Raw genomic sequence first — 16,183 nt, 5'->3', positions numbered from 1 at the left:
AGAATAGAAGCTGCATAGCGGTTTTTAATAAAAATAATATAACTTTAAGTACATGCTTCAGGACACTTGGTTGAACAGGCGATCTGTCTTTGACGGCCGCAGCAGAAGGGCGGCTTCACAGTGTAATCTGCAAACACATGGGAGCAGACGCACGGCACAATGTCCACAAACAACGTTTAAGTAGAACACAACACATGATTTCAAGTATTCAAACACTGCTTTCTGGCCAAGTGAAACTGCCCCACTCCCAAGCAAACAAAACTTGGGATAGGAGATGGAGCTGTTTAGCTCTTGTGGGAATAGCAGTCTTTTATTCCTCTCCACAATGAGACTGGCTCAGGGTAGCTTTGAAAGCAGTATGAGGAGTAATTCTTTCCTCTTAACATGGGGGCAGAGTGGCTGAAGAACCAAATCACAGCAAGGGGCTATGGCAGTCAGAGAATGAACTAAGGGAGAATCGCCTTTCCTTTATTGCATAGTCTCCTGAGGCGCCCGCCGTGGAGGCCACAGAGAGCTGCCCCAGTTTTGCACGGCTCCATGACCATCTTTGCTGACTGTTTATGAGAACTTCCCACCCAGTCACAGGCCCTGGCACTATTAGTGGGCTTTCTCTGCCAGCACAGCACGAAGTCCGAGAGCGGCTTGGGCTAAGCTCTGCTATGTTGTAGATACAAATGTATAGTGCAATGAATTTTTATAACTCGTTACATTAAAAAAAAAAAAAAAAAAATCAGACCCAAGATGAAGTAGTACCGGAGTACTGAGGTCACAAACAATTGTCTAAAAGGGAGCTCTGGGGTGACGCGGTGAACACGCAGCCTCAATACAGACCGTCCTCTCTACGAGTGGTCAGACGCTGTCACCAGCTCAAACCACTGCCTGAGGGCATCACTGAGGGTCTCTGGAAGTGCATTCACATCCCGAAGAATGATGTAAAATGGAAATGGGAACTCTTCCATGTAGGATCGGATTTCAGGCATCTCTCCTGGTCCTTTAAATATGGGTACTTTAATGTCCAAGATAGAATCCTGTTAACAAAAGGCATTTTGAAAGAAAAAGAAAAATTTAATCAGATCTTTGACCAGCTCTCGTTGATGACCTGTTAGCTAAGGTATCTTTATTCCCACATAGGAGAAATTTCCAACATGTTCATGAAGGCGGCTCTTTCTGAGCCAGGACAAGGTGCAGTCCAAGGAAGGGGAACAAATACCAAAGCCTGCTTCCCTCAAACCCCCCCCCCCCCTTAGCATGCCAGGCTCAGTGCTGCTGCAGCTGCATGCTGCCCCCCATCCTGAGTCTGGCAGCTGCTGCTGGGATGGTATGGGAAAGGCTGGTCTCTATTTAAAGGAGCCCAGGCCCCATTCCGACAACCACCAGCCTTTTCACAGAGAGGGGAACTGTATTCCCGAAGAGGACGTTTGTGTTTGTGAATCTCTGCTCTCCTACCAGGACTATTTCTGTGTTGGGAAGAATGTTCTTCACCTTGCATGGTTGTGTGAAGCTTAATGAAGAAAACTGCACAGAGCACATCGGTATCTCAGGCTGACAGAGATGCAGCCACACTTCAGAGCAAGCTGCAGAATGGCAGCTTTTGGTAGTCACTCACCCGTGAATTGGGATTATCCAACACAACAAAAATGACGAAGATGTTGGCATTCTGGGCAGCCTGGACTGCTGCCAGGACTCTGTCTTTGCCTTCAAGGAAAAGGCCTCGTCCATCAGAAACTATGAGGAGCAGCTGCGCGGTCTCTGCAGAAGCCGTACATTAGAGGGGGAAAGGAAAAAGCAAAGCCCATTTTAAACAGCTGGAAGCCATCCATGCTCTCTAAAGACAGACTGGAACTGCCACATAAGCAGGAGAGGCCTAGGATCAGACCTATTACTTAGGAGAGACAAGACATTCAACTGGTCAGCATAGCAGATGGAAGTCAAATTTAGATCTATTCCACTTGTGAAGCAACTGACATTATAAGTTCAAGGCCAGCCCAGTCTACAAAGCCAGTCCAGGACAGCCAAGGTTACATGGAGAAACCCTGTCTCAAAAAACAACAAAAAAGTGACGAAACGAATAACCTACCATTTGTCTTCCAAATTTCCTATGTCACCTTCTGGATTTTTGCCAATTTTATGTCCCTTTCCCTCTTCTCCATGACAGAGCCAGGGCTAAATAACGGTCATATTTCAAGCCTGGATACAGTAGCTCATTTTTGAATTATGTTCTGCAATATGAGTGTGATCTTTACACTTAGTTCTATACACCTTATTCCTTCTCCTTAAAACTCTGAACTTAACCTATCAGATTAATGTTCTAATTTGTATCTAGTGCCTTTATCAATTATAAGCCCTGAAAATGAGTTCAGCAAAAATTTCAGAAAAGTAATAAATAAAGAATTCTATCAATGACAGAATTCCACCTTTTATGTTTTCTCCTATAGAGAATATTTTTAAAAGGTGATGGGGACTGGACTCAAAAGGTGGCTCATTTGGTAAAATGCTTCTTCTGCAAGCTTGGGGAACCTGATGTAGGACTCCCAGCACACACAAAAAGGGGTGACAATGCACCCCTGTGCGCCTGAGAAGAAAAGCTGGCGCCTGGTGGCCAGCCCAGCTGTAAGCGCCAGCTTCAGTGGCAGCGTCTCTCAAAACAGAAGCAAATGCACAAAGCAACAGTGATCAAGGAAGACGCCCACGCCAACCTCAGGCTTCATTACACACACGCATCTGCACACACACTCACTCACTCACAAATTAAAAGCAAAACTGATGAAGAAACTGCAAAGACAGAAACAGTTTGTCGGCAAGGAGGAAGACCGTGGCTCACCTGGGCTGACATTCTGTGATAGCCTCTGTGCAGCTGCAAACATTCTGGCTGCAGATTCTAGAAACTAAACAGATTAATACCAGCACAGATTAATACTGGTTCATAATTATAGAGTTCCCCATTGCTTCTGACCTATGGTCGGTGCCTGTACTGTGCAGCATTTACCAGCAAGCACTAGCACGCTCAAGTACAGACAAGACTGTCACTGCCTCTATTGCTGTTCTACAAGTCACTCTAAAGGAAGAAAAGATGGTACCACGGATGGCCATGAACAAAACAGTTTCCTTCTTTCATGTTAATAAACCTGTTGAGCAACATTAAGGCAGATTGAGAGCAAGGACTAGGAACAGAGGAAAGGATGCTGTTTCATCGTCCTCAGGAAATCTCTAGCTTTACTTCCCTTTGTTTCATCTCTAGGCTTAATGGGAGAGAGACAAGGCGCAAACCTACCTGACCGATGGGATAACAGGCAGTAACTTTGTTTTCAAAGGTTTCACACTGCTCAAGTGGGCTAAGGTTAGTGATCTTTGAGGACTGTGGGAGCCACGGCTTGGTTACAGGGTGTCGGGAAACTCTTCTAGTAACATACAGGCTGAGGCTACCACTGTGAATGCTGCCGGAGGGTTCTGAAAATTAATGGCTCCTAACATCAGCTCTAGAATCTGTCAGAACAAATGCTGACTTCATCAGCATACCTGAGCAATCTTAGTCTTCCTTTGCTGGAATCTGCAGAGTCTTAGAATCCGAGCCCCTGAAGAATCATTAAACTGCTCGTGGAATGGATGCAACAGCTCTACCGACTCTCCAAAGCTGGAAGGAGAAACCAGAGACAGCACCATTTCTTTAGTCATGTGATCAGAAAAGCAAAGGCTGGAAACAAGAGTGGGTACTGGTGGCCCACGTCTTTAATCTCAGCACTCAGGAGGCAGAGTCAGGCAGATGTGCGTTGGAGGCCAGCCTGGTATACAGAGTGAGTTCCAGGACAGCCAGGGCCACACAGAGAAACTGTGTCTCGAAAAACCAACCAAACAACAACAAACCAAAGGTGACATTCGGGGATAGAGAGGTGGCTCAGCAGCTAAGCTCATCTCTTCCAGAAGACCCAGGTTTGGAACCTACTACACACATGGTGGTTCACAGTGTCTGGAATTCCAGGCCTGGGGTCTAACGCCTTTTTTGGCTTCCAAGGCTATGCACACATGTTCAAAGACAAACACATAAAGGCAAACCACCCATACACATAAAGTTTTTAAAAAGGCAAAATTACCTGCACACTGCAATCTGACCCGCTTCCAGAAGGGTGAGAGCACTACCAATCACAGCCAACGACTCAAATGCAAGCTATTCAGAAGAAAAGAATTTAAGGTAACAAGATTCCTCTAAACCAGTTTGCTTCAAGACATTACAGAGAACATTGTGTTTTGTACAGCAAACAGGTGAACAACAGTACCACAATGTCACACAACCAGTTCAGGCTGGAGTGCCCCTCAAACCCGCCTCTGCTAAAGCTGCTTAAACCCAAGGGCACTACCCTGAGAGATACTTTGTAACAAGAGTGGTACTGAGCATTATGTTCCATAAATGCAAATTTTTCTTTCTTTCCATGGCAGAGCCATATATAAACACATAAAATCTCTTATATGTACTAAACTAAACGGTTTGAACACATTCCCCCGTAGCAGAGAACTGAGTTAGAAGACTTCATTAGCTGTTGGGATCCCGAGTCCCAACTCTGCTTTACAGAGGATCTTTTCTCTGGGCTTTGATTCCTCAGCCCCAAATAACACCTTCCTTCAACTGCTGGCTCCACCTGCAATGCCTGAGGTTTCTCTGTTAACATCTGTTGACCTTGAGATTTTTCCTGCCTTTTAAGTCTCTAAGTGGCAGAGACAACCAACCCAATCAAGACCCCCAGAGTGTAACACTGCTGTCTTAGAGTGCTGGGGAAGCGTGAATTTGAAAATGGAAAGGGGCACCTTGTATTTTTCTATGTGTTCCGAAGACCCCCAAGTTTTCCTTTTGTGCCTCACTGTTCAAAGACTATAAAATTTAAAGATAGGTACAAAGAAACTGTAACTTATCAAGTCAGCTAGATAACCTGACATCCCTTGAAAAGAAATTATTCATATTTTGGAAATAACACTATATAAAGAAAGTAAAATTCTAGCTCATCATGACATAAAGCATAGGAAAACTTACTCATTTACAAATGGTGACTAGTATGCTTAATTGATTAGAGGAAACAAGGCTGCCAATTTGTAGGTTTTAAATTTCAGGGTAAAGAGTAAGTTGAAGATAATAGTCTTCTTAGGTATGTTTAAAGTAGAGAGCTTGAGGCATTTCTGTGACCTCCACCTCACTCCCTTCTGAGTCCCACACAGCTAAGCTGTGACACAGGAAAGGCTGAACAAGCCCAGTGTACACGCCTGGTATGGAGAGGACACAATCAGCCACACTTGCACATGAACGGGAGCACTAATGCCTCTCAGCTTAGCTTTGGGGATGCAGAACAGCTAAGGATATAAACCCACCACCTTCTCATGTAACAGTTCATTATCTACAGCAAAAGCAAAGAGATTCAAAATGAAAAACACTCAATTTAAAAGTTTTTACACAGAGACAGATAGAAATTTAAAGACATGACAAATGAAAAACGGGACAAGAGCTAGTTAGCCTTTGTGAGTGAAATGTGTTATGCTCTTTCATTCCTCTGATCAAATATTTGTTTTAAAACAAGTCTATCAGTATGCCTGGCTGTGTGTATAAAAGACAAGGGAGTGAAATAAAAACAAAAACCCCACTAACTTAATCTTATTATTACCCCCATAAATGATGCAGTTTTAGAACAAATTTTATATATACATTTAATGTAGTCTCCATTACTGAGGTAGGTACTATTATAATCCTCTTAAAAAAAAAAAAAAAAAAAAAAAAGTAAAACTGAGTCTGTAATACCTGCACTCAGGGAGGCAGAGGAAGGCGGGTCATCACAGGTGAGTTCAAAGCCATCCTGTTCTACAAAGTGAACCCAGGACAGCCAAGACTACAGAGAGAAACCATGTCTTGGGGAAAAAAAAAAAAAAAAAAAAAAAAAAAGTGAAACTGGTAATAAGCTGCCCAAAGCTATGGGAAGCTGGGATATGAACCAGATTCAGAGGGTATTTTCTGACATTTTCCAGGAGAGCATCCATAGTTTAGGTCAGCTGTTGGCTTATGCCAAATAAAAATCACTATAAACAACAACAACAACAAAAAATAGCATCCCTAGAAGCCAAATAGACAATCATTTCAGAAATCCTATGATATGCAACCTTAAAGTAGTTTTAATACAGTTCTGAATTCTATAGAAAATAAACCCTGCCAGATGTACTTTGTGGCCAGACAATAGTATAAATGCAATAAGGGAACTTCCCTTTAGGCCCTAAAACCATACAGCTTTCCGGGTGTAGACATCACATCCTTTCTGCCAGCCACACCAACTCTACTTAGATATCCTGAGGACCAGGACTCGGTTCTTGTTCTCCTCACCTGTTTGGTATGGTTGTCTACCATGCTAGAAGAGTCATCAATAGCCAAACAAATCTGATACTGCCGTTTACTGGGCTTGGTCCTTCGAAGCCAAATCCTGTCTTTTCGAAACTGACTGGCAATGTATGGAATGATCTTCCGCATGTTCAGCCGCTTCCCGGTGCGATAGTCTCCTCTGTTACAGGAACCCAATGGCAGCAAAGATGAATACAGGCTTGTGACTCCGAACTTTATGATACAGTCACATTAGTAAAACCTTTAAAAGCCTACAGTGTCACGTAACTGGTCGGCAGAATGAGGTGTTATCATCCAATGAAGGCTGCAGGACAGCATCCTTCCAGCTGCAGCCAGAAGCGCTGGTCTAGGATCTGACTCTAACAACTATGCTTTTTACAACAGCTAAGACACATTTTTCAAACTTAGAAGATAATTTCCTGTATTAAAGGTGTATTTAAATGTGTATCATGTTTCCCTTTTCTGCTCTAAACCACAACTTTGAGCGCATCTTTGGTTCTGATCCTCGCCGCTGAGGAACACGAGCACAGCGGACAGCACCACATCTAAGACGATCCCCCCAGCAGAATTTAACTGCCTTCACGTATGTATTGTCTTATCACAGAAATGCATACGCACACAGTTGCTATTTGCAGCTGGGAGGGACAGCAGCAAGTGCCACACTGATGCTCAGAGAGCAGATGTGGCCAGGAGCCAACACTACAAATGTTCAGTGCTGAGCGCAAGAGAACTGGTTAACACTGACCTCTAAGAGCCTCAGAAGTTGGGAAGACATACCTTAGCTTGGCTGCCTGCGTAGGTTCCAGAAGGAGACGAAGCTGCTCACACAGCTGTTGTGAAAGAGATGCGGTTAAGACTAGGTAGTTCTGCCACATCTCACCTGCAGCCTTCTCCTAGGACAGCAAAGCAGAAATCACTATTAGAAAGTTGAAACAGAAAAGAACTTACATGAAGCTTCTCAGCGAAAGCACTTTAAAGCAACTGAATAAAATCAACTCCTTGCCCCCAAATACTGTAACCTACAGTTTCAAGGGAAAAAAAAAGTCAAACAGCCAATTAACAATTGGAATTTACAAATAAATCAACAATTTGCTCCTGAAGAATAAGCCCTGCACGCTGTGCACAGTGGCACACATGAGTGAGGGACTCACTGGTTCCTGAGCTCGCATCAGTTTACAGAAGGGAGAATGGCAGTACATACAGAACCCTGTCAACACGCGGACCCACAGACACAAAGGCCTTAAACTAACTAGAGCAGAGCATGTAATACACAAGTGGTATGAAGAATGAGGAGAAACATAGGATTACAGGTATGCTCAACACTGTATACATAGAGGTTAAACCATTAAAATACACTGCACATAGCCAGCAAGGATCTGGAAGATCTTCAAGACCACACACCATCAGCTTTTGCCTAGCTTTCATTACACAGCCAGCAACACAAGGTAAAGGAATCAAACACATCTGTTTGTTTGAAGAGACTATAGACCTAATGGCAAAACAGGCAGAATCAATGGCTTAAGATTCTACCTATACTCTCCATTGGCCTCTCTCCTTTTACAAAGGTAACTGGAGCTAAGAACCTACTGAGTTGTATCTTTAAGAAAACAGAAAAGCTGTTTGTGGAAAGGAAAACCAAAACTCAGCAGCAGTGAACTTACTTCTTCTGCGCTCCCACAGTCAAGAGCCTGCCACGTCTCCAGCTGTCTCTCCATCTCCTGTCGCAGCTCACGGACATCTTTTAAAAGGGGCTGAGAAGGAAAAGCTACAGGTAAGTGGTGGCACAGGTTGGAATCAATGACTCATCACTGGCTATAGTCCTATGCTGCGACCCTATTGTAGTTTATATCTGAACTCACAGCTTAAGCACATGGAAGGGAAAATCAGATTATCCCATTTCCTGTTCATGAAACCACATGGCTGAATGAAACTTCCATCACTTAGAAATACAGCCCAGGCAGATAGAGACAAACCGAAAGCACCTTTCTGTGTGCATACGGACGCACATGTGGAGAGCATGTGCTCCCGGGCTTCTCCTCTAGAGTTAGCCACTTTCTAACAGGCCTCTGTCTCCACAGAGGCAAATCACTACAGGGCATTTCTCAGTTCCAAAGCTCCTTTTGTGGCTGGAGAGATGGCTAAGTTAGTAAGTGCATGTCTTGCAAGTGTGACCCAAATTCTAGCCTCAGAACCCATGGGGGGAAAAAAAGGCCAGGAATGCTGATACATTTACAGGGAGGTAAAGACACATGGCTCTCTGGAGTTGGCTGCTCAGCCTCCTCAGCTAACTTGGGAAATTCCAGAGCAATCACAGACCCAGGCTCAAAAACAAACAAACAAACAAACAAACAAACAAACAAACACACAAAACACAACTGGATAGCACACAAGGAACGCCACCTGAGGCTGTCTTCTGGCTTCCCTGGTACACAAACAACACAGACAGCAGTCCCAACCAGCCAACCCTGCAACCCCCCAACAAAGTCAAAACTTATTGTTATGTAACTGTCATATATTGTCAGCTGTCCTCGCTCCAAGGTTAACAAAGCTAAATGATCATCACACCCAAAAGTACTCTTAAAAATTTTGAAGTGGGGGCTGGAGAGATGGATCAGAGGTCCTGAGTTCAATTCCCAGCAACCACATGGTGGCTCACAACCACCTATACTTGAATCTGATGTTCTCTTCTGGCATGCAGGCACACATGCAGATAGAACACTCATACATAAATAAAATCTAAAAAATAAAAATAAATTTGAAGCCAGGTACAGTGGTGCACACCTTTAATCTCAGCACTCAGGGAGGCAGAGGCAGGCAGATCTCTGTGAGTTTGAGGCCAGCCTGGTCTACAAAGAGTACAGGACAGCCAAGGCCACACAGAGAAACCCTGCTGGGGATATATATAAATATATATATATATATTACATATATATATACTTAATATATACATATACTTAATATATGACTTAATATTCCAAATTAGCTATTCCATAAAAGTTATAAAAGAACTTAAAACTAAAAGTTGACACTGTGGGTCCAGTACTTGGAAAATGGTATCCACAAGGAATTGATGAACTGTATGAATAGTTGACTCTCGGCTCCTTTCCGGTCTCTCATTCTCCGTCTCCGGGTGAGATATGGCTGTTCTTGGGTCTTGATCTTCTTTTGTTCTAACTGTTTGAATATCCACCTCCTTCTCACTGGAGCCTATTTTCATAGAAAGATATAGTTTCCTTTATCCCATTATTTAGATAAGGCCAACCCTTCACCATTGCCTGTCCTAACAATGAATCAAACTCCAACTCAACAATTCCCATGTGCCTCTCTGCTTCACGTTGATTCCTTACATTCTTTGATCACTGCCAATTCTTACTAACTTCTCATGCATTTCTTCATTTTCTTTTAATATTTTTCTTCACTCTTATGCTTATACCATAATGTAATTATAAAACATAATCTAATAATCAAGAACATCTTACACAATCGTGGCATACAAACTATTGTATTTTTCCATATATATTTTAAAAACAGATGTGAATTTGTTAGAAGTTCTTTCACCTTGATGACTGATATTCTGAAAGACTATCTTTTGATTCCCAAAGAGAATATTGTGAGATTATGATAGGTGAGTTATTCCCCTACGCCAGAGATTAGCACAGGAAACAGCAAGGAACAGACTTCACTACAGTCAAGAGGCAGAAAGCATAGCAGTGTGGTCCCAAGGACTCACCAGAGGATGCAGTAGTGTCTGCTGTGACGGGCTCTGGCTTCAGCTGCTCGGTTTGCTCTGCTCTCAGCAGCTCCTCCTCCTCTACCTCCATGAGGGCGTCTTCAGCTTCCTCTTCCTGATCCTGTCCCACATTCTTTGAAGTCTGCTGCTGTTCATTACTGGCCACATCTGCCAGCAGTGTAGAGGACAAAACTTAGTTTCTTGGCAGAGAAAAGTGATGCTGACCTCCATCTATTACTGCAGGCTCTGGTGCTGACCAGCAATGGGCCAGGCACTTCTCTGCATCTAAGCGGCTCCTCCTGACATAACCACCCATTGTTAGAACCTCCTAGAGAAGTTATAGACAGTATGCACCCACATGTAAAGAGGAACAGAAACAACAGTGTGGAGTGTGGGCCAGTGACTTGGAGCAGCACTGAGAACCATGCTTGGAGTAGCTTGTGAGTAGACAAACTAGATAGAAAACGGTGCGTAAGAAGTCTCAGCATTCTAATCTTGGACAAGTTCAACTTAAAGACTCACAGCTCTCAGACATTTGAAAATTCTATAACCATGTCTCTGACAGAAAGTGAAAGCAAAAGCAAAAGAGTAGACTCTTGCCAAGGTCACGACTACACGAGGCATGATCCAGTCTCCCTGTGTCTTTCTCTCCCACAACAAAGAATTTCACATAGCACAGATTGGCCTTCTATGTTGCCAAGAATGACCCGGCACTTCCAATACTCTGGAGCACTGGGATCATTCATATGCCCCACACTTAGCTTTATGTAGTGCTGGGAATCAAATCCTGGGCTTTGCAAGCACTTTCCCCTCCTGAGATCGATCGATCTATATCTATCTATCTATCTATCTATCTATCTATCTATCTATCTATCTATCATGTATGCAGTGTTCTGCCTGCATGTGTCTGCATGCCAGAAGAGCCACCATGTGATTGCTGGGAATTGAACTCAGGTCCTCTGGAAGAGCAGCCAGTGCTCTCAACCTCTGAGCCATCTCTCCAGCCCCTGGGCAAGCACTCTCAACAATGAATTAACAACCATTACTCAGGTCCACGCACCTTTAAGTCACTCAGTGTTACAAGTTCATAGGGATCCAGAGTGGGGTCTTGGCTTATTAGAAGCTATGACAGCCCACCTTATGTGAGGAAAGAACAAGCCCATGCTCCAACCCGAAGGAGGAGCTGGACCAACTCCAGCTCCAACATACTCTAAAGTGATCAACTTTCTCTTTTGCTGTTCAGAACACAGGGAAAGGAACCATGTGTCACCGTTTCTGTGCTGTGCTCAAAGGGATACCCTGCCCATAGCAGTTCTCTTCGGGGAGAAAGGGATGCAAGGACAAGGCAGACCACCACTGACTTTATCCCTCCTGTCTCTATTTCAGCTGCTCACTGTTCAAGGACATTCAAGAATGCTCAATACCAAGAAACTGACTGTCAGCCCAGGTGCACAGCATGTGGACGGCTGTCTGTAAGGATTGAGGCTTACCTTGTAACCCTGACCATTAACACCTGGCTACGGTTACCTTAATACCAGAAACAAGTTTTAGTTCTGTCTTACAAAAATACTGTATTGAGAGAAAATAGTTTAAAAAGCTATTTCTTCCCCTTCTCCTTTGCCTGACAGACACAGTCATGAGTCTGTGGCTCAGCCTCAGAGAATGCTTGGTGAGCAAAAGGAGAAGTATTCCTGGCACCATACCGTAGGTTTGTGCGTCGTAGGCATCGCTGCCTTGTTTAATATGCTCAAACGTGTCTGCATCTTCCACTTGGGGCTGGGGCTGGGCTGGCCCCTGCTCAGTCTTTCTGTCTGTATCCACAGTCCTCAGTCTCTTATGCACATGCTCATTGTGGTCACCCATGGAACGTTCATTGTCAGCCCGCCCAGGTTTCCTCTTAAAACTCTGCAAGAATTAAAGAGATCATCAGAGTCTTGTCTGCAATGCCAAAACCTCTAAACAATCAATGTTCATCCACAGGGATAGGTTAAAGACAGCCATACAGTAGTGGAATTCAATACAACTATTAAAAGAATGGGCTATCATACTTTCACATCATTTCTACGATATGCACACTTGCTCACGTGCATTCTCTCTCTCTCTCTCAGCTTAGACTGGCCTTGAATTCGCTATGTAGCTAAGATAACCATTCAACTCATGGTCCTCCTGCTTCTGCTTTCCAAATGCGGGGATAAAAGGTATGTGCCACCATGATTAGTAAATTATTAAAGGCAAGAAAACAAAGAAACATACATACGTGTTTATAAAACTGGTAGCTCTGACTTGCTCTGGGAAAGTCCTTTTGGTGGTTTGAGGACAAAACAGCATACAGGCTTTTAGGGGACTGGTTTGCTTTTTGAGCATATAATATCACAGGAGTGAGTACACCCCCGTTAAAAACTGGTAAGTTTGAAAAACAATGGACAATGCTAAGAGTTAAGACCTGTTAGTTGGTGCTGGATGGTGGCACGCAGCATTAGCAGGGGCAGGGCCACTGGGAAAATCTTCTGGCCAGGGTCTTCTTTCCAAGTCTGTCATTTACCAGCCAAGTTTTAAAATATTTACTGTGTGTGCATGCAAAGCTCGCGTAGAGAAGAGGCATTAGATCCCCTGGAAATGGAGTTGCAGACAGTGGGGAGCTGCCATGTGTGTACGTGCAGGGTCCTCTGCCAGTGCAGTAAGTGCCCCTAGCTGCTGAGACATCTCACCAGCCCTTCTGTTTGCTGCTTATAACCACGTCATTTATAACATCTCTTTCTAGCTGCCTTCATCTAAACTTAATCAAAGAATGACAGAAACCTGTGTTTTTTTCTTGGTGGGTTGCTGGGAGGCCAAACGTGCGATCAAGTTGGATTCGTGGCCTTCTGCCTGGTTTGCATCTGCAGCTCCACTCCCATGTTCCTGAAAAATCCAAACCAGAAGAGGAGGAGGAAAAAGCTATTAAAGCAATGGCTGCTGTGTTACACTGGGTCCATCTTCTCTCAGTGTTGTATAATCTCAGCAGGCTAACTCGGGCTAACGCCCCTGTGTATCTGCCTGCTGCAGAATTCCACCCCTAACAAAGGGGACAGCAGACAGCAGCACAACAGTGAAACACTGCTGGGGCCCAGGCTTTGCTCTGATTAGTTCCTCGCCTGAGGAAGCATTAGGTCTTACTCTGACAGCCAGACAAAACAGACTCAATTATCAACCAGGTCTGTACCCACAAGTGCTATTCACCTTTACTGAGGCTTATTTTCCTCAAACATAAAATGGATAAGACAGAACAGTATCGTCTACTTCTTAGAGCTATTATAAAGGTTGCTGAGTAATGTTTAGCACTTCATGGGTGCTCAATGCATAGTGGAAGAAAGATATTAGGAATACAGCTACTGCTGGGGAGGGATTGGCTCAGAGCAGCGAGTACGTCAGTGACATTCCTTCTTTCCAGGGCACACATCACCTCTGGGCCAAGAGTGAAATGGTTTCCTTGTGAAATTTGAATTTTCAGAAGCCTAGCGAACAACAGGGAAAAGTCAAATACCTTAAAGGCACAGGATTCTCCAAGAAGCCCAAATCTGACCTTTCTTTTCTTGGGAGTTTTTTTGAAAAACAAACAAACAAAAAACAACCCACAGACCTGACACTCCTATAGAATTGTAAGTGTAGTGAGCTTTTCTTAGTAAGCCTCTCACTCAAACACAGTCTGCAGCACACACTCTTAAGTATGTCCTGAGAAGCATATACGAAGAGGCAAATACACATTCTCTCCAACAATGGGAGACGATCCTTTAGATAAACAATAACAACAACAAACAACAGCAAGCAAACAATAACAAAAGAGCATAACAGTAATCACACATAAACCAACTTGCTGAAGAGAACATGACTTCAGACAGACAGAGGCAATGGGGGTCCATCACCTCTTTCCCTTGCTCCTTCTCCAGTGCAGCCCCAGCTAGTTCCACAGCCTCTGCACTCTGGACATTCTCCACACCAGTCTGCCCACAGGAGGCATGCTCCTTTCTCTCTGTGGCCTCTGGCACTTGCTCTTCTGCATCTGACTTCTCCCGTTCCTCCTCCTCCTCCTGCACAGAGAAAACAAACACGCTCCGTGAGTGGGGGCAAAGAGGGGCGCTGTATAAAGAAGACGGGTTAAGAAAGGGTTTTCAAGTAAAATAAAACTATGGAGTGAAGAAGTATCTTACAAAATTTCTGCTGACATGAAAAGTTTTTCCTATTTTAATACAAGAAAAGTTCCACATCCCATAATACCTGGGGCTGGAGATCTTGGTGAGCAGGACTGGCACCACTCTCTCCACCCCCATCACTGGTGGGTCTGTCCTCCTCTTCCTCCTCCACCTCCTCCTCCTCCTCAGAGTGTTCTTCTGCATGGCTGGCTGATTCTTTGTCTTGGTCATCAGCTCCCGTATCCATATTTTCCTCGCCTTCTCTGGTGCCTTTCTCAGGCTCATGTGGACTGTCACCTTCATTCTGATCAGCCTCAGGCTCTTCAATTTCACGGTCTGTTTCTTCTATATCTGCTGTGTTTTCTTTGATCTCCAAGGGATTCTCTTCTGATAGAAACAATTTTTTAAAAGATTTATTTATTATGTATAAAATGTTCTGCCTGCTTATACGTCTGCATGCCAGAAGAGAGCATTATTAGATCACAGTATAGATGGTTGTAAGCCACCATGTAATTGCTGGGAATTGAACTCACAACCTCTGGAGAGCAGTCAGTGCTCTTAACCTCTAAGCCATCTCTCCAGCCCTGAAACAACAATTTTTTAAAACTCATGATACCTTAATCTGGGAGGCAGTTATATAAATATTTTATTTAGGGCAAGAAAGTTGGCTCAGTAGTGGTTAAAAGCACTGCCTGCTTTTCCAGTGGTCCTGGATTCAATTCCCAGCACCCACATTGAGAGTCACAACTGTTTGTAACAGTAGTTCATGCCATCTGATCTGGTGAGCTGACATACGTGCACACAAAATAAGAATATTCATAGAATACACATATAAGTAAGTATGTTTAGTCTTATTTTCTAAGCCAAAAACGAGCAAGCTCTAGCCCACAGGCCAAATATATTCTGTTTATATCTACTATATCTATATCCACCTACTGTTCACTACCTACAACAGTTGCTCCTTTGTAACAATAATGCTAACTATTTGCAATAGAGAACTTAATGACAGCAACGCTGACAATATTGGACGAGGGGCTGGAGACCTGGTTCAGCAGTAAAGAACACTGCTCTTCCAGGAGACCCAGATACATTCCCAGGACCCACATGGCAGCTCACAACCTTGTACAGGCAGAGTTTCAGAGGATCCAACACTCTCCTCTGGCACTAGGCGTGCCTGTGGTGCAGGGACACACGCAGGCAAATGCGCATGGTGCCGGGTTCACTTAGCTTCTCAGGCTTACGCAGCACGCGTCTCACTGGCTGAGCTATCTCCCCGAGGCTCCAAGTTTTACTCATTAGAAGAGTTTCTCTGTACTTTGGATACTTCAGAAAGCTACCAGCCAGTAACCATCAAACACAGTTGTTCTCTGGTTTATCCATACAAGTCTACATAAACTTAAAAACACAGCAAAAAACAGACATTTTAAGGAAGATAGCATACTATACTCTTAAGTAATTTTAATCTTAATTTTATATGTGCTTGATTGCTCGAACTAGGAGTAAAGTTAGATTCCAAAATTATGATTTTTTTATAAATGATCATAAATCATTCTTAGTAATTTATTTTTGTGCCAACATACATGTAAGTATGTAAATCAGTGAAGCTATCTTGAGTCTTTCTGTGAGATTGATCCGCATGAATGACAGTGTCCTATTACCCTTAAAGGAAGCCCTAGGGATGAAATGGTGGCACAGACTCTAGGTTGCTTTCACAGTATGTGTGACTTTTTCAGGGCTGTTTGCTCTTATTCTCCATTATCTATCAGGACTTCATATTTTAAAGATACAGCTGTAAATAGCTGAAACCATCATTTCTCTAGAAGAGCTGTGTATGCGCCTTGATAGATCATGACTGCATGGTGCGCACATCAACCCTTAAGGTGGGAACAAAGTAATGGCGTTGAAGAAAGATGTCTGCGA

At 43.7% G+C, this 16,183-nt stretch overlaps 1 protein-coding gene across 1 annotated transcript in view; it reads right to left on the bottom strand.

Annotated features, from left to right (window-relative positions):
• The window catches only part of Mdn1 (midasin AAA ATPase 1), a 128,241-nt gene continuing 112,058 nt past the window's right edge, over nt 1-16,183 (bottom strand). The window contains exons 89-102 of the mRNA XM_055599247.1: nt 14,349-14,650; nt 13,997-14,161; nt 12,894-12,995; nt 11,798-11,999; nt 10,095-10,262; nt 9,408-9,571; nt 8,026-8,115; nt 7,142-7,257; nt 6,350-6,524; nt 4,089-4,162; nt 3,517-3,631; nt 2,822-2,885; nt 1,607-1,749; nt 1-1,028 (exon numbers count right to left, since the gene is read on the bottom strand). Of these exons, the coding sequence (XP_055455222.1) occupies nt 840-1,028; nt 1,607-1,749; nt 2,822-2,885; nt 3,517-3,631; nt 4,089-4,162; nt 6,350-6,524; nt 7,142-7,257; nt 8,026-8,115; nt 9,408-9,571; nt 10,095-10,262; nt 11,798-11,999; nt 12,894-12,995; nt 13,997-14,161; nt 14,349-14,650 (2,069 nt within the window). The 3' untranslated portion in view covers nt 1-839. The remainder of the gene's footprint in view (nt 1,029-1,606; nt 1,750-2,821; nt 2,886-3,516; nt 3,632-4,088; nt 4,163-6,349; nt 6,525-7,141; nt 7,258-8,025; nt 8,116-9,407; nt 9,572-10,094; nt 10,263-11,797; nt 12,000-12,893; nt 12,996-13,996; nt 14,162-14,348; nt 14,651-16,183) is intronic.

Source organism: Psammomys obesus, unplaced genomic scaffold, assembly GCF_907164565.1.
Source record: "Psammomys obesus unplaced genomic scaffold, mPsaObe1.curated_primary_1811, whole genome shotgun sequence".
NCBI classification, from domain to species: Eukaryota; Metazoa; Chordata; class Mammalia; order Rodentia; family Muridae; genus Psammomys; species Psammomys obesus.
Note: the sequence above shows the minus strand (reverse complement) of the source record. Positions and strands in the feature narration are given on the sequence as shown.